This window comes from Paralichthys olivaceus, chromosome 20, assembly GCF_024713975.1.
Source record: "Paralichthys olivaceus isolate ysfri-2021 chromosome 20, ASM2471397v2, whole genome shotgun sequence".
In the NCBI taxonomy this organism is placed as follows: Eukaryota; Metazoa; Chordata; class Actinopteri; order Pleuronectiformes; family Paralichthyidae; genus Paralichthys; species Paralichthys olivaceus.
Genome location: NC_091112.1, coordinates 9063051 through 9087470, shown reverse-complemented (window position 1 = coordinate 9087470; position 24420 = coordinate 9063051). Strand labels below are relative to the sequence as shown.

At 41.5% G+C, this 24420-nt stretch overlaps 1 protein-coding gene across 2 annotated transcripts; it reads right to left on the bottom strand.

Moving 5' to 3' along the window:
- Positions 1 to 2242: 2242 nt before the first annotated feature.
- zbtb10 (zinc finger and BTB domain containing 10) lies at positions 2243 to 22571 on the bottom strand. 2 transcript variants are annotated; one of them, XM_020090925.2, is made up of 5 exons: positions 21641 to 22571; positions 14268 to 15300; positions 8532 to 8597; positions 6324 to 6499; positions 2243 to 5363 (listed from the first exon to the last, which is right to left on the bottom strand). In XM_020090925.2, exons 1-5 carry the CDS (start codon positions 22301 to 22303, stop codon positions 5082 to 5084), a joined length of 2220 nt encoding a protein of 739 aa, XP_019946484.1. In that variant the 5' UTR covers positions 22304 to 22571; the 3' UTR covers positions 2243 to 5081. The 2 variants fall into 2 exon arrangements, with proteins under 2 accessions (XP_019946484.1, XP_019946485.1); XM_020090926.2 differs by lacking the exon at positions 8532 to 8597.
- Between the last annotated feature and the right edge of the window lie 1849 nt (positions 22572 to 24420).

Below are 24420 nucleotides of genomic sequence, written 5' to 3'. Positions count from 1 at the left end.
TACCTGTCCTCCTTAAATTTAACACACACACACACACACACACAGAAACTTCCCTCCACCACAAGCCACACACACACTTGCACGATGCCGCCATCCGCTTAGCTCTGTCCCTGTGGACCCGAGTTCTAGGAGCGAGCACCAAGGGAGAGAAAGGGGAGTGCAAACAAACTCTCCCCAGGTCCGGGGCTCCGGTTTCAGCCTTCCGTCCGCTGCGGCCGGGGGGCCATGGGAACACCAAGTGCCAGGGGCCCTGTGTCAATAAGGAGCAGTGGTTCAACACAATGGGGGCCTGCCTGCAGACAACACCGCTGACAGACACCCACACAAAAGGCCCTGTGAATGGGAAGGAGCCTTGTGCACACACACATGTACGTCAACACACACACACACACACACACACACGTAGAGAAAAGAATAGAGCAGTGTGTGGCTGCCCACAAGGCCAGTGTTTGATGACTGCTTCTGTGTGTGTACAAATACACTCAAGCACCCAGCAGCACTCATGCCCACGAAGACATAAACACACGATAATAAACAGTTTATACTTACAGAACAACGTGTACCACAGAGAATCAGTGTGAAGAACACATGTCAGTAGATTGTTTCACACTGTTTTCTTGTCGAACTGATAACATTAGATAACAGAGGAAAACTGTAGCATCAGTTAATCTGAGTGCAAACCCACAATTTTAATTCTGCTCATCGTGCAAATGCTTCAGAATATTAATATCTATGATGCTATAAATATGTTTCCATGACAACCCGAGAAGCACACAGCTTTTTTTCTGTGATGAGCATGGGTTAGCTGTACAGGCTCATTTTCATATATATATATATATATATATATATATATATATATATATATATATATAATATATATATAATATGAAAAGAGAATGTACATTATATGCATTCAATTGCACACTTATTAAATATATATTTAATCCATTCATCAGCCAATACATGTTAACCTACATTTATGCATTAGACAAATTACTGCTTGTATTTAAGGATTCAAATAAAAACACATCTAATATAGAAGCATTAATGACATTTAGCAGTTGTTGCTCTGAATATATGTGCAGGACAGAGAGTACTGTGCTGCAGGCAAGAGTACTGTGTATAATACTGGTGAAAACCTGCAACCTCAGTGTTAGAGGACCCATAATGCATCAGTGCATCAATCAATTCTTCCATCAGTGGTCTCACTGAGTAACTGGGACAGTGCAGGAGCTGAGCTGACTGAGTGTTCAGAGGGACATGTGAAGAGATGTACTGCCACCTAGTGTCAGCTCAGAGAAAAACAAAATGGTTTAGTGTGAGTTCAAACAGCAGGTGGCAGCACTGCAGCCTTTAGAGGGGCGGGGGAAAATCCAGAATTCAGCAGAAATCCATGACAGTCTGTCTGGAGAGAAATCACCTCTTTGGATTTCGAAGGAAATAAAAAAAACAGTCTTATTACTGACTTGAAAGTGTGCAGCTTCTCAGTGAAACTCTAATATTCCCATTTTATGAAGCTGCAGTTAGACCAACATATTTCAGCCTCTACTTCAATATTAACCTTTGTTCTTTAATAGGTGCTTTGCCAGAAAAGTAATGAAGTACATTTAATACAGTGATGCACAGTTAAAGTTCTGAGGGACTTGAATATTTGCATTTTCTTCCATATTCTGTTTCAACAAATTTCAAAGGGAAATTTAGTCATTTACATAATGATGGACACATTGTTTCCACCTCACACAGTAAACCTCTTCTCACACTGATCCATCACTAACTTTATTTTTTACATTGCTGTATATCTTCTATTAAACAAAGTTTAGTTTTGTAAACAATTTGTTTCATCCACTGCTGTATGTGTGTAATTTGCACCTTCAACCGAAGAGATTAATTAAATATGCTTATATCTTTTTAACAGGATCAATAAAGTTACCAGATAATTAACAAGTTTGTGATAGTAATTATGAAGCAATAGTTTTCAGAGAATGTGGAATAGTTCAAGAGAGTTTCACCTCTGGTAAAAGAAAACTGCTGTAGTTATATAAATGTGGTCTAAGATCTTTGGAGTATACACATATATACCTAAAGGTAAACTGTATCAGTCTTTAGGGGACATTGTTTGGTGCTCTGGGTCTTGAAAGGATTAATCTTGAAGTCATTATTTTCAAACCTGAATACGTTTGCTCCTATATAAACATATATAAGAACAAATGTATCAACACAGTAGAATGAGTGAACAAAAAGGTTAAAGCAATATCAAAGTTTTATTCGTAAAATGTAGTAGAGAGGAACAGTAGTACAATTCAGAGAGAAAAGAGGAGAATGTAATTCCATCTTTGAAAACCTTTGATAAAAACGTAAAAAGAGTAACCTGAATTTGCTTTGTGTTCAGAGGGCACTGAGGCGCGGCCCGAGTTTTGCATCACTGTTAAAGTTCGAGAGAAATTGAAAAATACAACCCTTTGCAACAGCGTAAAAAAATACAGCTGGGGAAAAAAAACCTCTGCTTTACATCTGTAGTGTTTTTGCTTTGTTTTTCGTGTTTTTTTTTTTGTCCATATAACAAATACAGCATAAAATCTAAAATGATACATCATAGTTTTTGAGTTTCATTCATTACAGTAAAATCAGTAGGATGGTAAATAGTATAAAAAGAACAAACAAGACAACAGGATGGCGTGATGAACAAGCACAGAGCGTGAACAGAGAGAGAAAGAGAAAGCGGAAGGTTTAAGTTCACGGAAATAAACCACCACATCAGGAGGTTTGTGGCTGACTGTCAATGTGTTCCATTAAGTAAATCCACTAGTTAAATAATATATTCTCCATATATATATATATTTATCTCATATATCTCCACATATATATATGTATTTATATATATATCCATATAACCCCTCCCACAGTGATTTGAAGGTAAAAGTGACACCAAGAGGATGAACATCATATGACTTAAAATATATCTTCTTCCACTAAGAGTAAAGGGAAGTTACACATTGTCTGTATCATTAGCACTTCAGTACATAACTGTATAATAATCCACTGCATATGAACAGATACTGCTGTTCCAAGGTTTTAACCCGCAAACAATCCATGTTTCTTTAGAAAATATGTGCTTAATGAAAAAACTAATGAGAAGGAAACGTCTGTGGAAAGAACGAAATCAAAACAAAATATGTATCTAGGGTAAAGTGAATGATTCTGTAGCATATAAACATTTAAAAATCTCAACAATTACAGACACGAGCAAGGATTTTCTACACTAACCAAGTTTTCACCTGGCTTCTCTTATACATTATATTTCAACAATAATTAAAAAAAACAACAATTTTGGTTGGACAAATAGAAATTAACAGTCTTGATTGCATTTTGGAGTCAATATATAATATTAAATAACAAAACAAAATGTCTAATAAAAAAAAGTTGCGCATTGGAAGAAAGACACAACTGTTTGTTTTTTTTGTATATATAGTTCCATTCAGACCCGCTTTTTGGGGAAGCAAGAAAACAAAACAAGAAGAAAATTATTCTCATGAACGCAAAAGTAAGTGCATGTCTATGAGGTGCCATAGAGCTTCACTTTTTGTGGAACAAAGTGTTTTTCTACCTGGCAGACCTAAGAAATAAAAACAAACTTACATCAAATTAAACAGATGACATCTTGTATGCCTTTTACACATGAAAAATGGAGTTAAAACATCACACATCATGACTTTCTGCACATTTCTCCCTCGCAGCTAACGTTCAAGTGATTCAAAATATATATATATATATATTTATACTGTATTTATTATATAACTCAGTACCAAATATAAACAAACGTATAAAGGTATCGATGTCCACTTAGGTCCTCAGAACGTCAATTACAAGTACTGCCGGTAGTTCTACAAAATGGCATGTGTGTGTGTGTCTGCATTAAATAAAATACAAAGCTTAAAAATAATGGCAAAGCATTACCTGATAGTCGCCGTAGCACAACAGTGTTCTATAGTTTAAGCTGATTACATATGTATAACTGAGTCAGTTTAAGCTTTATGATTATAAACATCATATATAGCCTGTAGGTCCAGTATTCTGCAACAAGCATTACAGCACCAAACGTTTCGTCATTTGGCAAAATTCAAGCTTTAAGTGAAAGTCAAATGCTTTTAATAAAGTGTTACTGTGACGCCGTGATTTGTATAAAGCTAGCAATAACATTTCCCCTTGTACTTTCGCTTCTTTTCTTTTTTTAAATTAATCTTTTTTTCCCGCTTAACAAAAAACCCTCACGTCTTCTTTTTTTTAGCGTATTCAGTAGTTTTTGTATCCTGCTAAATCTTGGTGTGCGGTCTGTTTGGCATCATATCACAGCCCTCTTAAATTAATCATAAATATGGCTGTCATACATTAGAGTCACAAAACAGATTTTTTGGTTCCAAGATTTTTGCAGGGAAAGAAAAAAAAAAGAAAAAGTATAATATAATATTCAGCGCATCTAAACAAGATCTACAGAGCAAGTTAAAAATCTTCCTTTCGGCAATAATGCTCTTCTTCTGTGTACTTCTACAAGCACCAAGCAATATACTCTCAGATTGAGCAGAAAGCAGCAGCCATGACTGTGCCTCTGCTGCAGACAAAAACAACAGAAATAAAAATTAGAGCATTTGATAAGACCATAATAACCTCTCTTCATAAATTAAATAATTAACAGTTCTTTTTTTCTACGTTTTTAGATGATTGGCCTACCCCCCCAACTCAAAAACTACGTCATCACCCTGCCCAACTCTCCCCCGAAATAACAGGAAATAAAAGTACATCACCAAAAACCTGATTTATCATATTATTAGTCGTTAGAATCTTTCTCTTGTGGGCTCTGGGCCCAGAGTTGGACACATTTTAACAATAATAAAATCTGTACATCTTGGAGTTCCCACTCTACCAAAGCTTTTTTTTAACCCATCTCTTCGTCATATACTTGCACAATTAAGTAACCTCAAGGTTTGATAGCACTTTGGAGTTGATTGTTTACCAGCTAGTTTTTGAATACATATATATTAAACATCAACTTTTTATTTTGTTTCTCAAGCTTGTTTTTAAAATTCTTAGTCCTTTTCCTGGGCAGCACCAGCGTTGCCCTCACCCCAATTTGATTGGTCATTGTCGGTAGGCTCCTCCCCCTCCAGGTCGTCCCCTTCCTCGCCTTCGAAGTCTTCGTCACGAGGGAACTCCATGCCCTCCAGGCCCTCCTGAGTGGCCTGGTGCGAGTCAGCGCAGTCTGCGCACACACCGTAACGCCGTGAACCATGGCGGATTCCAACGCTGGCTGCGAGCATGAAGATCTTCTTGCACACCATGCACTTGTACTTTTTGTCCTTCTTGTGCACCTGAGAGAGATGGAGAGAAGAAAACAAGAAAGTCAGGGAGATGCAAGACGTCAGAATAGTCATTTGAAGTTCAGATTCACTAGTTATTTGTCAAAATGACATCTACAGGTACAGTTTTGGGGAGTTAAAGCGTAGTTCACGCTACACAAGTTTCAGCCCGATTTGCCAATGGCAGATGAGTTTTGCAAGTCGCAGACAAAAGCCCCTGATCTGCGCTGAGTGTGAACCATTCAACCATAAAAGCTCGCTGATGCATCACTGTCGCAGACTCTGATCAGATTTCCAACCCGCTGGAAATCTAGTCTGAGTCAGCGATAACTCCATTTAGCTCCAGCCGATATGAGTGCAGATGAAGGTGCATGGAGTAGTGAGGGGCCCCCCGACTTTTTATGCTGCACATATCTGTAGTTGAGGAAATCAGGCAGTAAGGCTTAAGCCAACTGGCTGCTAGCAGTAGCTTCCTATTACCTACCTATATACATACATATTTTGATATCACTCTCTCCCAGCAAGAAAGCTGACAAGCATATTATTCTCAACATTGAACTATTCCTTCAAACAAGAACAAATGTACTTTTGTTCTTTTCTCATCACAGGGAACAGAGAATAAAATAACATTTAGCTCATTGTAACAGTCTGAGTTAACCTTTGCTCCATAAAACATTTCAGATTGGTTTGTTTTTGTCAAATTGTGCTGCCAGTAATGATCTACTTAACCTTTATAATAAACATATGGGATGAAGGACAGTCTCAAAACTCCATTCATCTGAATCACTTAAACCCTCTGTGCTCCCTGTATTAGATGAGACGATAGTCATAGTTATACAAACATCATGGAGGTGAAACAATATCAAAAGTGGCCGAGACACAGTAGTGTTTACTAGAAGAAGGATAATGCATCGTACATGGTGTTCTGAGAGAAGAGTGGAGTATATTGTGAATGTACATGTGTGAACTCACCAGGGAATGTCTCTTTACATGCTCCCGGCGGGTGAACAGCTTGCCGCAGATGTCGCAGCTGAATGAGCGTACACCTGAGTGGATGATCAGGTGCCTCTTGAGCGTGCGCCGGTGCTTGGCGATGTAGTTACAGTGGGGGCACTTGAGCTTATTGAGGGCTAGGTGTGAGGACTCACCTGGGAGCAGAGAGAAAAACAGAAATATAGACATGCAGCTAGAGGTCAGGTCAGGAATTAGATTTTGTAGCACCAGGATCAGATTATTTGCTTTGCATCTTTGAGTGAAGTTAAGATTTGACTAGATGCACTTTCAACTAATAAGCTTGAGATGGAACCAGGCAATTATCATAAAAGCTGCATCTATTAACTCCGATGAGTGAGCGGGTGTGTCAGGAACCAATATCCTGTCTGTATCAAAACATGGAGTCAAGATGCCATGACCATTAGAGAACACAAACCACAAACTTTGAGGCATCACAGTCGAAGCTGTGGAAGTTTGTTAAACTGCAGAAATGCAGGTGATTACACTGTCCACTGTGTTTACCTCACAGTCCAGCTCTGTCACTGTTGCTAAGTAACTGGCGCTTGTCTGCGGTTCAATTTAAATGATGTTGGAGGTCTCACCATGGCGATGTTAAGAGAGGATACGGGCTCATATAAGCAGAGCATGTAAAGCATGTAAAACAGCTTAAGTACATATGGATCTGTTATGTGCCAACAACACTATCTTAGCAACACACAAGCTAAAACATGAATGAGCACAACACAACTATGCTTCATTGATTTTGATACTTATATTTTATTTATGTACTGTAATTGCAGTCAGTGACTTAATTCGATGTGTATTAAATGTTTTTAATTTTATTTCAGTGTGTAAAAATAAAGAAATCAAGACATCCTCATACAAGCACTTTCTTTCATTATCCCCCAGGGACGTTTCTGCAAACAAGCAACTGAGGACAGCAGGGCTTAAAAATAAATAAGCAAAGAATTGATTTTGAAAAGGCTCCAAACTGAGTGTTAGTCTTTACTGGAGAGAGAGAGAGAGAGAGAGAGAGAGAGAGAGGGAGGGAGAGAGAGAGAGAGACAGAGAGTGGGGTAACAGGGTCGGGCTTTTTGTTTGAGCCAGGGAACACACAACAGAAGTGTTGTCAGGGTGGGTTGCTAGGGGGAGGAGGGTTGATGAGAAGCAGGTCACCTGTGTATTCACTCTGCATATGTGTGTGTGAAAGTCAGACTTGTCATAGTGTAATAAGGCTTGAGACGATACTCATATATATATATATATATATATATATATATATATACACACACTCTACACAATGCATCGTCTTTCAGGAACTAATTTATTTATTTTTTTGGGATAACAGCAGTAGAATTTAATAACTACTAGTTCTGAGCCTTTTGTCTATAGCAAGATAGATCAAAACTCTTGTGCACAGCTGATGAAGTGAGATCCTAAACTTTTTTTAGGTCTCTCCTTTAACTTCACACAATACTTGAGTTTACTTAAAATTAAATCCAATTCCGTAGTTCTTAATAAATGTATACTGCTACTAATGTGAAGTAGATATACAACTAATTATCTTGGTATACGCTTTCTGCAGTAATGTATGCCTATTTTATAATAACAGGAATTGATACAATAGTAGTCAAACTGCAGTAAACCCAACTGAAGTGCACAAACGTATCACATTACAGCTCAGTTTTATCTGGTTTTATTCCAGCTGCTTTATCACCATCCACAATAACTGAACAAACAGTGTGAGCATTCTCCATCGCCTTTCTGCAAAATGAGGCATACTGAATGGACGACCCACGCTCACTCAGTCTGCTCTGCAGTTGGTTGCTTGGTTACAGAAAATACTATGAACAAGTAATAGCAATGAAGAAAAGTAAGGGTGGGGATTTTTTCCTTTGACCGATGACCACATAGTACCGATACAGAATATAATCTGGTTGTCGAGTCGTGACAAATAAGACCCAGTCAGGCAGCAAATGTGGTGTCTACAACTGGGTTTGCAAAAGTCTCTTTATCTCTGTCTATGCTGACTAAAATACAACCTCAAAGTTGAATGGGGCCAGCATCCAAAATTAGTTTTAGGGGCTTGAAACCCACGTAGCAACAGTTATGTGTTGTAAAACGCATCAGTGTGGACGAATCCTGAATCAAGATTTTTGTAGTAGTCTTAAGAGTGCGGCATCTTACCATTCTCCCAGGACTCCCCTTGCTGTAAGTCTTGGATGATGCTATACTGGATCTGATTGGCCAGCTCTGGGAAAGGGGAGGGGGGGGGCAAGAGAAGTGAGAGGGAGAAAGAGAGATGAGAGGTGGTTGATAGTGTGGGGGGTGCACACACATCTCACAATGCCTTGTGTACAAAACTAACCACCTCCCACATGGAACAATGGGAGTTTCAGTTAACCACGTACACACACACACACACACACACACACGCACGCGCGCGCGCGCACACACGCACACACACACGCACACACACACGCACACGCACACACACACGCACACACACAACTATATGTAAAGCAGCGTGAACCTCAGGCCAGAGCAATAATGCTGTAACCAGGGCTCCAGTGAAGAGGGGGGGGGGTTAATTAGAGAACGACAGCATCTAGCCCTCACACCAGCTCAGCTTACACTCAGCTTTTGTGAGCACTTGTGTGTGAGCACCTGTGTTTGTGTGTGCGTGTCTGGTTCCTCCAGCATCAGCGCTCAGAATCCATTAAAGGCACGCCCCTGTGAGTGTGAGTGTGTGTGTCTATTCTCCCTGGGTCAATATTTGGAATAGTGAGGACAGCCCCAGGGCATTAGAGTGGATTAGAGAGGGTAGGGAACTGCCCCTGGCAGCTTTGCACCTCGCAGGGGATTGGGGGAGGGGTTACTGTGTGTGGGTGTGTGCACGCTCCTACAGAGACTGGTGTGTATGCAAATGCATTTCACCTGCTCTGTTTGCAGCACCCACCCTTTAAACAATCCAACTGAGTTGTTTGGAGAAGACTCAAGAATTTATGGGCCACGAGTGAGTGCTGGCTGCGGGCTCAGTGTTGTAAGTGCAGACAACGATGGCAGAGTACTTAGAGACATGAAACCACCCTTCACTTTCAACTATATTTCAGCTACTCATTTTCCACAACACTCACCTCCCTGTGACTCTGTAAAGTGTCCAGCTGGCTCTGAAGTTGTGTTTGTCACAATTATTTTCTTTCTTGGTAAATCATTACCAGAAGTTTTTCGATTTAAAAAGTTAACACCACTTGGGGGAAGAACAGGGTGATGGGCTATTTTAAGAGTTTGTTCCATTTTAATGATAAAATACTTGATCTGCAGCCAAGACATGTTCATCTAAAATGCCAAATATATCATTGTTGCAGCTTTGATTATACAAATTGTATACAAATTGTAAACTGCATATCTAAGAGTTCTGGACTAGTGGTTCGATAGAAAAAGCACTGGTGTTGATTGGTTGGATTAAATGAAACATGAAGATGTCCCCTTGGAATGTAGGAATTGTGACAGGCTGTTTCCTGGTATTTTAAAGACCAGACTAAAAGGTTCAGTGTGTAGGACTTAGTGGCATCTAGCAGTGACAACTCAATACCCCTCCCCTCAACCCCTTACTTTCCAAGTACCTAGGATTGGCTGCCAGGTGACATAATAGGAAGTGTTTAGTTCATGGCTACTGTAGAGACATGGCAATGGAAGATGATAGACATTGCAGAAGAAGACCTCCTCCCAATGTAAATATTTAGGTCTCATTCTAAGGTTGAAATAAACAATTAAAAAAATCTTAGTTTTGCACCATTGAAAGAATAACTATAAATATTATATTCTATTTTTGCCAATAGATTCCCAAATCCTACACACTGGTCCTTTAATCAAAAATTAACTATCAGATTGTTTAATAAAGACATTGATGGTGAGTTGCAGTCTGAGAGGTTTTATCAGTTTAACAACCTCCTGAAGAGAAAGGGACTTAAGCACATATTATGAAAGAGACTGTACAAAGAAAGCAACAGGAATAGCGGCACCATTTTGGCGACCATGTTCCCTTATTGGAGCATGACCACACAGATCAAACCAAAGCAAAATGAAAGTCAAGCGTGTGACATCGCAGTGGGAAAGTGGGGCAGCCAGTATTGGTGGATGACTTTTCATAAGCTCAAACTCAAATATGCAAGCAAGAATGACTAATGGTGCAAGAGGGTTGGTCCAGTTTTAGAGCGCATCCCCTCTCCAAAAGATTAGCTTATGATACCTAGTATAAAGCCAAGAGCCTAAGTCTATTCTGCATGAATGAATCTCTCTATACATATATTAAAAACTTTATTGGATAATCTAATAACCCACAGCAGACATGACTAATAAATACGAATTCTCATTTTTGCTTTGTAAAGTAATATTGAGTAAAGCCTAAGTCACATTTTAAACATCATGTGACACCCATCCAGAGCGGGTCACAACAAATGAGCACTGTATGCGGTACAAGAATGATCAAGTGTGGACGGCAGGGAGGGATAGTGGGAAACACTGTCACAAGCAGAAATCTTCGACAAATGAACATCTGTCCATAAACGGTACTGGATCATCATTATATGCACTTTACACTGATATTGTTCTGTGTGCTCTGACTATATCAGAACAACTTAACTCAAATTCATGAACACGCCACCTTTTAAACGCAGACGTACAAATGCAGAATATGACAAACACCAAGTCAACAGCAGATCAGCTCAAACCTTGTATGAATTCAATAGCTAATCCACAGTATTAGCAACTTTTTTGGCAATAGTGATATACCTAGATCAACCTAATTTTTGCATGACCTGAGGATAGGCATCTTCATAATGGAGAAAAATATGCAGCCTAAAATACAAAACACAAAAGCACATTAGACTACTATAAAGAATTGACAACTCACCTTTCCTCTCTTAGACACAATTAATTCTCTCTGCCCATCTCTCTATAAACAAATCCAGTCACAAATCTTAAATGCTTATCCCCCCCGAAAAAAAACAATCACTTGAAACTCACATCTTCATTTCTGAAAAAACCTGTGGGGAGAACTTCTCTTAAAGGGAACTGAGTAAATGTTATGAAACCCATCGTTATACAGCAGGAAGTGAGAAACACTGTATACAGTATGATACAGCTGTTAATCTGTCCACACAGATAAAACTTAAACATTGAATTTCTAAATTTCCAACTGTCATTTATTTCTACTAGTTTAAGAAGGGGGGCATCCTCACACACAAACATCAAACAGCATCAGGAATAATAGGTTTTGGCGACACAACCACTTCCACATGTTTAACAACAGCACGTCCATCAGCTACAAAACTTCAGCTTTTGGCGATAAAGATCGACGCAGACAATTTCAAGTTGCAGGGACAGCAAGCGACTCGGTCAAAATTCATATTAACATGTCCTTCCTCCTGCATGCTCTATCCAGGTGTCACCACTCGCCTAAAGTAAGTTTTCCTGTTGTTTCCTGTTTCCTCTGAATTTGTCTTGACTCATACAATCTCCTGCTGCGTTCTTCCCATGTGTAAGGCAAACCGCAAAAAAAATGCCTGGACCCACTTAAATTTTCTGGAGATCGTAAATGAAAACATCTTTTACTGATATGCCTGTTGACAGAAGGAGGAAGACATGTTTTGGGGGAGCCTGTCTGCATGGACAAATCTTAAAAATATTCCAAACTTAACTGTCATAAATATTCAAACTGTTACTATACTGTGTAGAAAACTATAATTCAGAGGTAAAGGCTAGTTTGAAACTGTAATTAACAGCTTATTTAAAAGCTTCATTTGGAAAAATAGTATGCATCAGAGACATAGGGCTTAACAATGACACATGAAGAGGAAAAAGGCTGTATATAGTCAGCAGAACACAGATAAACTCAGTCTCTAAGTGAGAGTATGCCCAGGCTACTACAACACCCAGATCCACTTTGTGCACACATTAAAAAGAACCCTAGGAGGAGTCAGAGGCACTAAGAGCATTGAAGTGCATTTAGGGAGGCCTGGGGGAAGAAATCTTTCCCCAGCATTCTTCATTATCCTGCATTAGGGAGGGCTTCTCTTCCTCACACACACACACAGACAAAATTCTCTCCCTTTTGCTACACACACTTTCTGCCCCTCACTTCGCCTCCACCCAGTCCGTACCACTCCCCTCGATACGTGATATCATTATAGTTACATGGAGTGCCATGCTTAATGCGGCCGACAGAAGGAGTAGGCTTGAGCTGAGAGAAGAGATTATTGCGAGCGGTACCCTGTACGTGGACAGGATGGATGAAGCGATGGATGGATGGATTAAGAGATATAAAGCGGAAGGTGTCAAAGGGTAAACAGTCTGAGAATGTGGAAAGGAGAGCAAAAGTAAGAATGAATGAAAGCCACTTAAAAAGGTTGAAAGAATTTAGTGTTTTTTCCAGCCACAGCATACAGTTATGATTGAAATCAATTCAGGACAAATTATACTTTGATTTTGGGAAGAAATCATTTTATAACTATCTTCAACTATCTCCAAGTTATTTAATGATTTATACCATTTATACTACTATAAAACATGACATGTCAATCTGACCCATGACCCTGTTTCAAAATGTCTCATTTTGTCTTTGAAACGAGACTCGGCAGTGATGTGGCAACACGTCCCTGTGCTGAAACGCAGATTCACAGGTGGGTGTAACTTTCGAAAAGCCCCCTGCTCTGGAGTGATTAGTGGAGCTCACCGCTGGGAGTGAGTAACTGGTGAAAAGCTTGACAACCAAATATCCACATTGTTAGGTTCAACAGCAGGATGTTGATTAAAAGCTTAAAAATTCATACTTTTTGAGCAGTGATCAATAATTTGATCAACATCAGTGTTCTCCACCACAGGCAGAGGCTGTTTACCTTTCTGGTGCTAAATCGCCACCGGTGATCAAAACTGTGACATGATTAGATATGTCACAAAATTGTGAAAGCTAATTCATATAAATGAGGCAATATTTCCCCAGTAAAGACAGTGTGACCTGTCAGCACTAGATTAACATGGTTCGGCATTTTAGAGGCATTACAAACCTTATTTGAAATTGTAGTACATAATTACAACGACGTTTAGGGGGATATGTATCACATTCTGTAAATCATTCTATAATACTTTAATTTGATGTAATGGTGCAGACTTAAAACTTGGCATCATTTTAGTTCTCCAGTGTGACAGTAATTTATTTTTTCAGACATCATACTGAAGCCAATGATTGAGTTGATGGACATAGTGCAGACAGAACTAAAGCTGCCTGCTTGTTTACCATGTCTCCTACTAACGTCAGTTTTATGCCAAGTTTCACATAACCACAATGCATTTATGACGCAATACAGAGCTGCAGACAGTGAGCAGAAGAAACTACGGGCCCTGCTCTCATTATGTTACTATTAAGACAAAGGGGTTAAGAATCTATACCACTGCACAAAATTTCCTCTATTGCTTTCTAAACTATTTGCTTAACAAGGTTTGGCAGGATTGGTTATCACAGAGGGTTACCACCACCACCTCCTTTAATGATACTGCTCTTTGACCCTGGCCACGTTGTTAAGCATTATGCACAATAGGCGACTTAAAACATGCTAATCTGAATGTTAGCTGAATGTTCTACATGGTGTATAAAATGCAAGACAGAGATATAGACTATCAGACTATTTTGTCTTCATTTTCCAGTTGGAAAAATATGTATATTTATACTGTACACACAGAACTTGTTTTTACAACTCTGTACTGTAAAAAGGAGCCTCTACATTTCACTTTGGGAAAGTGTGTAGTGTAAGTAAAAGGAATAAGAAATTCATGAGTTAACTGTGAAGCTATGCATGCAATATTTTATAGGGGAAGGGACTGGGAGTGTGTGAGGTGTGGTTAAAGTGCAAATGAGCCTCTTACCAGCATTTTCAGAGAGGGAGGAGAAGTCCTCTCTGGGGTAGGAGCCCGAAGGCTGGATGAACATCCCCTCATCGAATCCCTCTTCAGGCTCTGGTGGGAAGTTGTAGATAAAGCGCCGTGTGGTGGTCTGTTTTTTTCTCCGCCCGCTTCCGGCCGCCGCATCTGGTGCCTCGCGTTTTATTGCTGCAGGTGCTGCTGCAGCGCCACCTCTGGTAGGCTCGTTCCAGACGAAGACCTGCGCCTGGTCACTCGCCGACCGTGTTTCATTGGTCTCTGCTGAATCAGAGGAGTTCTCATTTTGGTGGGTCCAGTTACCAGAGGCTCCAGGGGTCACCAGGGCACAGCCCTCATTTCCAACCACTGTCACCTCTATGTCGCTGGTCTCCTCCTTCACTCTGCCATTGTCATCTTCTTCTTCCATCGCATCTTTTCCATGGCTGTTGCTGGCCTTGATTGACAGCTTTGACAGGATGCTTGTGGCCCAGAAGTTGCTGGGCTTCCGGTCCAGCTTTCTCTGTCCCTCTTTGGAAACCATCTGCCGCTTATTGTAATCCACCACCACTGAATCTGGAGCCTCCTGCTTGATGCTGATATTCAGAGCATCCTTTATAAAAGCCCTACACGACTGTACAACTTCTGTCATCTGGAGGTAACTAGCAACAGACATCACCTCAATGGCATTTTGGCTTGTAAGCAGCAGATTCCCGGAGTAGAGAAAGTCGAGGATAACTGAGAAGCCCTGCACAGCAGCAACATCCAGGTGCGTGACCGTGGCCTGGTCCTGGTCTTCGCTCTTGGTCAGACAGTAGAGGGTTTTGAAGTAGCGGCTGCCAGCCACCAGGATGTTTTTATGTGCACGGAAAACCTGGCCTGAGACAACTATGTTGACGTCACAGAGTATGCCACTTTTGCGTTGCTTGTCCAGCTCCTGGAGAAGCTGGTAACAGTAGGAGTTCTCATTGGGCTTGCTGCGGTAGTCTTCCTCTGAGCAGTTAGTGGACGGGCTGGCGTTGTCCGAGGGCCTTGCCGTCTCCTTTTAGGTGAAAGAGAGGTAGAGAGAAAAATGATTAGAAAAGCCTTTGTATGCTCAAGCAAGTTATTTACAAAAGCAAGCATAAATACATGTATAACCTGTCTGTCACTGTCTTTAAAAAAGACACACACGGGGATCCCTGCATGAGACCAAAGCACCTGCCCTATGGGTGAAACAAGTTTGACAGGCTTCTGTTATGGGAGGGTAATGAAAGGTGTAGTTTTACACAGACCTATGATCAAGTTGTTTTCCTCATCAAACTTGCAGTACACAACTACAAGACATAAACAAGTATCATAGAATTACAAATATAAATCTAAATAACTTTGAAGACAACTGTGGCTGCAAAATTAGCATAACTGCCAATTTGATTGACTCTTGTTTGTGTGACAAAAACAATGCAAAACAGTAAACACTGAAAGAAACCTTTACTCACTGCGGCTGGCATGACAATGCTATGCTTACTGCGTTAGTTATAGACAGAACTTAATATGCTATCTATTTGTGCTGTGCTGCAGGAACCTCAAAATACCACTTAGCAACTGCATTTTATCAGATATCCAAGGCAATACAACAAAAATCTTACACCATTACACAACAAAAAAAACAGGAATGCATCTATGGCTACTTCTTAAGATTCAAACCAGAGACCGTGCATCTGTAAGACATATCTAAGATAACTGTCCATCAAGATTCACTTCAATGCCTGTCTTAATGTGTAGGAATTTTTCTCTTTTGAGGCTTTTTTCCCCTTTTACAGACAACAATGGAGACTCTGCTTTACTGGAGCAGAATTAAACTTCTAATTTTTGGTAACTGTAGAGAATAACCTTTAAAACACTTCTAATGGGTACCCTTTTACGTTTGGTAATTTGAAAGTAGATTTTAAACACATTCAGCTTCTGTAATGTAAAATGTCCTATTAACGTATAGGCTGGATGTAAAACACACCATAATAAGGCCTGGGGGAGGGATGACGAGTGTTCAAAACAGGGTACAACCTGACTGTAGGAGGGGAGGGGAACTGGCAGAAGTAAAGAACTACCCTGTAACAGCCCCACTTGTCCTCCCCTGCTCCCCGTACCAGGGCAAAGGGCCAGCCTGATACAGAGCAGATGAGAGGGGAGTACACACATATGTGCATGTATATGCTTGCACGGCGCACATATAACCCACATAGTTTGGGTTGAGGTAAATATATACATGCTTTCAGACAAAATACACCGCCCAATAAAAAAACTAAACCAACATGCATATAAACCAAGAATGCGTAGCAGTCTATATTGTAGTGTTTCCACAAGGAACTCACATACAGTGGCATACATCTCCAGCTCATTTTAGAATTGCACAGCAGATGTCCTAATCCAGAATAATTCACATTGCTCAAGCCCTGCATTTTTACCCCACATGCATGTGCACACACACAGAGAAACCAAGCTGCCTACACACACACACACACAGCTGGGGTTTCAGCTCGAGTAATTCAGATTAAATCCATTTCTCTGAGGTCCCCACCCAGCCCCCACCCATATTCCCTCCACACTGCAGCTCTTGTCCAGGGCAGCCTGGGCACAGTATAGTATAGGGGGGCTTATCATCCTCTGCCACAGCTGGAGGGGGAGAGATGGGATGAAATGAAAGGCAGAATGAGGGAGAGCTAGAGATAGATGGGATGAAATGAAAGGCAGAATGAGAGAGAGGGCAGAAAGGGGAGTGCTTTGCAGACTAAGAGAAATAAAAGGAGGATAGAAAGACAGAAAATAGACAAGAGCTGAAGTGCAGAGTTATGATGGAGAAAGTAAAAACAGAGATGATAGAATTAAGTGTTAAAAGATGTGAAATAGTTGGAGCATAAGGAAAAAAGCTTGATAAGACATGCACAAAGAAAATGATTGAGAGCATGAGGCAGAGAGTGAGACCTTGAGCCTCGAGAAAAGGGCGGAGAAGAAAATGTGGAGCAGAGGGGGCACGAAAAGCAAGTGCTGCGGAGAGAAGGAGATGGGTCACCCCATTTTAGCCTTCACAATGGCCCGTGTTCTCCCTGAGGCTCATTGTCCACTCACTGTGGGCCTTTGTGAAAGGGCTCAGCACTCACTCTCTTATTACACAGCAGCTCCCACTCGCAGGGTGCATGTGGGTGAGGCGGAGAGGATGAGGAGTAGGAGGAGAGAAATTATTCCATGATATACACATCAAAGCCTCTGGAGGGGCATGGTCATCGTGTTGAGTACACTGGTGGAATATATTGGTGTGGTGAAGGGCATGAGTGCTATCGCAAAAAGACAAATTGGACGCTCTTTCAGTTTTTCCTGTTTTGCTTTGTTTTTTCTGCTGAAGATAGTATGGGCTCAAAAGAATAAAAGAAGGCATTAGAAAAACTATGAGTGTTCACACAGTATTTCTACCGGGAGATCTGCAGACCCCTTTTATCATTTCAACTTGCCATCCCACCCCCAAATCCCATTACTCCCCACAGCTTTTATCCATTAGGCACATAGCAAGGCAACAGGCCAGAGAGGTAAGACTTCGTCTGGCAGTTCTGATATGACTCTTTTGTGCGAGTGTGTGAATGTGTTGTATGTACACACTTGTTGGAGTCAAGCTAGGACAGCCTGGTACTGGATAAGTTGCTCCATACTGGCCTCATCAGCAGCAGCAGCATCCTTTCTCCAGATGTGCCACGTGTGAGCTTTAAGGAACCAGCACACCAACCCTGCAAAGCAGATGCTGGAGGCAAAACCAGCCTGAGCCAACAGGGAATGTGGGGACAATATCAACCTCCCCACAGTTATGACGTGGCTAGTTTTCTTTATTTGAGCCAGTGTTGGTAGGGCTGGAAGACTGATGGACAGCGAGGGAAACACTCAGACACACCTCTACCAGATCATGTGATACAGCACCATACCCATGCAACATAATGACCCACTGGAGCCAGTTTTTGTTTACCTTTTACACACACACACACTTGCCTCCATCCCTTCCCTTGTCTTTCCCCACCCAGCATCAATCCAGTCCCATGGCCAGCCCAGCCCTGAGGCCATCTCCACCAGTCCTTCCAAAACTCCCTATATCTACTGTACCTCCCTCCCCCCAACTCACCCAACCCGTCTGTCCCAAGATGATAGAACAATACCGCAGTGTGCGTTTGGCCCAAGGTGTGGGAGGGCTGCACCGAGTGTCTCCCGGCCTCCCAACAATGCCTCAACAGAAGAAACAGAGTGAGGGGAAAAAAAACAGGGGAGGGTAGAGTCACTGATGGATTCAACAAGAAGAATTCTCCCTCTGGCTCCACCCCACCCCATTCCCCTGACCTGTGGCCCCCAATAAACATCTCATCTCTCTGGCAGACACCAGGCTGCAATGGGTGGATCCCCTTCCCTACACGGGGAGACGTACTCTGAACAATGGGTGTGGTGTTTGTCTTAACTGGAATCACGGGGTGAAAATGTCTTGAATAGCCCCCTCTTATTTGAATTTCTTGAAAGTGGTGTGTTATCTTATCATACACCCTATTTAGACTAACACAGTGATGCAGGTAAAACGTTTTTGGTTGTTAAACCACATGGGTCTATGCTAATTTTAAAACCTGACTACATGATCCTTCTCCGGTCCTGGGTTGAACATAGGTCAGATACCGCTGGACTTTCATGAGCAGGTGTTTCTGTTAGGAGATGGGAATTTAATTTCCTATAGATGCTCAAACAAAGAACAAAAAGAGAAAAGAGAACACAGGAGTGGGTGAGACAAAGAGGGAGTGTATGGAGAGGAAAGCTGTGGAGAGCTGAAAATGAAACTAACTTAATGCAATAATTATGCCGTGTAGCTCTGTGTGTCATGATGTGTATGGAACTACAGTTGTAGAATAGTGTCTCTGTACATTGCGATGAAAAGGTATTAGTCTGCGGCAACAACTGTGGGTGTAACATGTTTGTTGCCCCATGTCATACACCCATCCTCTGAATTACATAGGAACCCGGCTGTTCTACTCTTGTCTCATCATGCAATTTTACTAATTTGTGAACATAAGGAAAAAACTGTCTCTAGAGAATGAACAGATGTACAGATACCAGATATGTGGTCTGATCTCATATCTTACCACAGAGACACAATGGTCTGATTTTGCCTCATCTTAACCTTTAACCAGTGAGCATAAGGAACAATCTGAGCACAAGACGGCATCTAGAGAATTAAGGACAACAGCCCCCTTCTCCAAAGAGACCCACATTTACCACAGCTGCCCTGGTGTGCTAACAATAATCGAGTTAGCTTTAACGAATGCAGCAGAGGCCTGACTAACGTCAGGAATGGGTGAATAGGACAAGACGTTGCCTCGTTCCACCATAATTCCCCTTTAATGTACTGCTCACAATGCAGCCTAGCTTAACATACACTGCTGCTGATTATTTCCACGGTACTGTATTTATGAAAAGGATTATAGTTTTATTCAAAAGCCTACAAAATAAACTGATGAGTTTTGAAATAAGAATAAAACAGCAAGAAATTGTTCAATACAAATTGTTTCCAGTTACACAGCAATGGGACATTATCTCCCCAGCTCTATCCTCCACGACAAAATGCCCTGGATAACCTCTGAGAACAGTGTACGGGGTCCTTGTTGCTAGGGAAAAACCACACCAAGCCCCTAATCCACTCCTACTGCTCTCCTTACCAATTAGAGATGTGTACAAGTTAGCAGATCACTTTAAGTCATTCTGATTAGTGATTGCGTGTACAAAGGAAGGAACTAAATGTAGTAGTGCAATCCTCTTCGCTCACAAATTAGAGTCAAATAGCACCCAGCACTTAATTCCCCTGACAGCTCAGAACACTGTCAGGATATGATGCTGGATGTGGCAATGTACGAGGAACAGTGAGTAACCGTATTTATTTATTTTTTTTAATATAGGACTGATGGGAGACATGTTCTTCAACACATTGTTTTTATGAGGGAACTGAAATAATAGTAAAGAAATGTTGCTGATACTGCAATAAAAATAATGAACCAATAAAAACACCTCATGCACATCAATAAAGACAGAGTTCACCAAATATAAAGCTGGCATGGTGGTTTTCTATTAAAAGCAGTCAACAAAATACACAAAGTAAACATACTATTGATGACTTCACTTCAAACGTAGGCTACACACGTTGTATTTATATGCCAATCAAATAAATGAGGAATAAATTCAAATTAGTGTGACATAGGACTCCAATCTTGTGCACACAAAATGGGTCCCTAATCATAAACTATGCCCCAAAGGAATCACACTGGAGCCCATTAATCCCAAAATATGTGGATGGCAGGGTCAGGTGATGCCATGTCATTCTATTAACTGGCATCAATTTCCCCTCATTTAAGCCCATTCATAAGGTTGCATAGCCTATAGGCAAGGCAAGCTGTCAGGCTCTGGGCGACATGATTTACTCTGCTCCTCTTGTCCACCCTGCAATGACACCATCTATGGATTTTGGGGGGTCATTGTAGCACAATGCCTCTAATTTAGCTCCCCAAAGGAAGGAGGAGAAGAGGGAGGAGGAGGAGGAAGAAATGCGCCAGAGGTCACCCGGGACCTGGAGCCAGCAGAACTCAATGAGAGGCCAAAGGCAGGGGGGGGGGTTGTGTAGGGGTGCGGTTCCCCAAAGGCTGTAAGGGTCGAGCCCTTGCCATTGTGTGACCTTTAGCAAGCTAGCAATCAAGACAGCTGCTGACACAACAAAAGGGTCTGTACAGTGAGCATGTACAAAAGTGCTCCAAACCACCAATGGTGTCCGCTGCTTGCTAAACACGTAGGAGGCTGAAATGATTAACAGTTATCCGTGACATGCAGTTCATTCCGCGGTATGAGAAACAGCCTCCGGTGTGACAGTAGCTAGCAGGTGTCACACTGGAGCAGGTTGGTGCGTCTACCACGACTGGTGTGGGGACAAGACACTCACATTTTAGACATGGACCGAACCAGAGGTTCCACGTCTCTCACACAGAAAAGTGGCTGCGTGTGTTTTTGACATTCATAACTCAGTTAGTCGACATTAGCATCGCTAGGGGCTTTCCACAGCGCTCTACCTCCGACAAGACAGCAGAGCCGCAGGGCAGCTAGTCCGCTAAGCTAGTTGCTAGCTCGGGTTAGCAGGTAGATGCTAGCTAATTAGCCGCGAGAGGGGATTGGGAATGTTCGGCAACAGCCTTGTTTGGGCTTCTGTGTAATTTAGAAGTTGTTCAAAAAGTAATTATAAGTGTCAAACAAAACAGAAGCTGACATGTGTAGCGACAATTGTGTGTCAGGTATTTAATGCGACGCAGGTAACTAAGCGAAAGCGTCATGGACGTGAGCTAACGTACCTGTTTGGTGGGGTCATTCCTCCCGTGCTCAGAAGACAGGTGATGTCTCAGCAACAAGGCCCGCTTGTAGTTGCGACTCCCCTTCACGAGCTCGTCGCTGTTTTTAGTGGCAATGTTGTGACACCAGGAGCAGGACATGAGTCCCGTCTCCTGGCTGAATTTCAGCCATGGAAATTCTTGCAACCACGAAGCGTGGAACAGTGAGTGTTTCTGAAGCAGCGTCTGCGGTCTCATCTCTACCCCAGATTTCCTGGAGCCCGTCTCGCCGCTTCCCGACTCCTGGCCGTCGGCGTTGTTGGGACCGTTCCCCGCTGCACAGCTACTCCCCTCTCTGGACCCGTTCTCCGCTTCCACCGAGCCGACACGATCGTCGCCGTCCGCGGCTGCCCAGCTGCCCCCTTCCGGGTCCTCTTCTTCCTCCGCCTCGGGTTCCGTGCTATCGCTGACAGACCCAGCGCCCTCCACTCTCCCCTGCGATGGTCCTTTCGCCCCCAGATCCCTGTCCTCCTCTTGATCCGGCCTGTTCCCGTTAAAATGTCGGTCTTGACAGGCCAGGGCCTCCCAGCTGTTACAGTTCCCCCCACCGATACCGCTGGAACCCGTTAACCCGGCCAGTCCACCCCCTCGGAAAGCCAACGACCTGCGGTTTCTCTCACCGGACATTTTTCCTAATATGTATTAGAATCTTCACTTTCTCAACAGTATCCACCTCCGACAAAAAAACAACGTCTGTGCAAACGATGTATTTCCCGAAAGAGATGAAGCGACGTCGTTGCTTTTCTCCGCCGCTGGCCCTCCCGGTGAGAGTATGTAGGTTATGCGGAAATAAATAGAGGTTTTAAAGGCATAATGAATTTCAGGGTTCTCACTGCGTCCGCGCAGGCCCCGCAGAGGTCGAATGGCAACGACTTTCCCCCACAATGCACCTCGACCAGAGAAGGGGGGCTGGAGAGGGAGGGGACGGCTTTTAAAGGAAGATGGGGGTGCTGTTGATCAGCCTGCACCCATCTTCCGCATGTTTCTGATCCTGTGGCTCGGCTGCTCCTCCAAGTGCTCCCCACTTACACTCATACCGGAGCACTGCAGGAGCTTCTGATGTGTCTATGATACAATATATTGATTATTTTATGTTTAAAAATAATCATGTTAAAAGTGTTAAGATATATTTGTGTAATTATATGCATGAACATAACTATAAAGCAGCGTCTGTACAATAAATAGCCTACATTTATCAGCAAAATATATGCGTTTTTTTTAATCAATTAATTGCCTATTGATATTGAATTACTTTAACACTCTATTGCAGTATTGTAACCTTTTTCTTTATCCAAAGCATGAGTTTAACATAGAGTATATGCCACCATTATAACATACTTAATAGCATATTTATTCTATATATCTAGGGTATTTGAATCAATAAATAATAACAGATAATACAGTTTTAAACTTTAAATTAAAAAGCCATATGAGTTTAACAGAGTCACGTGATGTGTGATCCTTCAGCAGTTAAACTGGAATCCTCCACAGACCAGTGACATGTTAATAGTCCAGAGTAAAGTATTCTAATGTACCACCATGTATCACAGGTCTGTATCTGTTCCTTAAGTCCAGCAGGTGGCACTCTTTCATGTGAACACCCCTCTGTGTGTGTGTGTGTGTGTGTGTGTGTGTGTGTGTGTGTGTGTGAGAAGCCTGACATAGTTGGGTGTATAGTTTCAATGCTGTCCAATTAAGGGCTTTGCACTCAGCTTGTGAACAGGAAGGTTTTGATTACTACGAGGTGGGGGGGTTGTCCCCACTGTAATGGTTAAATTCCCTGGGGGGCAATAAGGTATACCATGAATGATTAGGTCATCTATTTATTGCTTGAGGCATTGGCTTCCAACTCAACATTAGACACCAACTGTGTTTGACAAATTGAATTTCCCAGCTGCTGAATGATGTATATCAAACTATTATGTCAGGTATGAAATGAATGAGTGTGCATTGCACTCACTGTGATTAAAAATATTTTCAAACTTTAGCTTGTTTGAATATCTGGTGGAGATTTCGCAATAGTTCACATGAACTCCCAAACTGTTTTTCAAGTTCCACTGTTTTGATTGTGAAATTCTTAAAACATTCTTCAAATATTTCATTGGCAACTGTCAAAGGGAAAAACAAAAACAGATTTGAGAAGCAAGTATGGAGATGTGAAATGAACAAAATAATGCATCGAGCAAAATCAGAACAACAATTCATCTGATGCATTTTTAAATATTACATTCCAAACACTATTCATAGTGTTACTGAATCTTTTGTACACAATTAAACACTCCATTATTTTCATCTCAGAAATGTCCTCATTTTATTTAGGATTTGAAGCAGCTTGGACCTTTATTTATATGATGGGTTAACTCAGAATCCATCTCAACAAGGATCTCTGGTATTAATCACAAATATTATATATATTATATTATTATTACACTTTAATGTAGCACTGGAAGATCACATATACAATTTATAGTAACACTTTAGATAGTAAAAATAAAAAGAGTATTAGACACATGAATATACAGTTGATATCAAAAAGTAAATGCCTCCAAAATTATGTAAAATTCCCATTCATTCTTCAAAATGCAAAGATTAAAAAAATCCCACAAAAAGAGAAAATAACACGATCAGGTGAACTTCAATAAAATGTGCAGGTTGGGTCAATATTACTATTTAGAATTAGAAGTGTGTGCTAAAGTATTTAGTTTAGTTTGTGCTGACAATATAGTATATCAATGTATTACAGT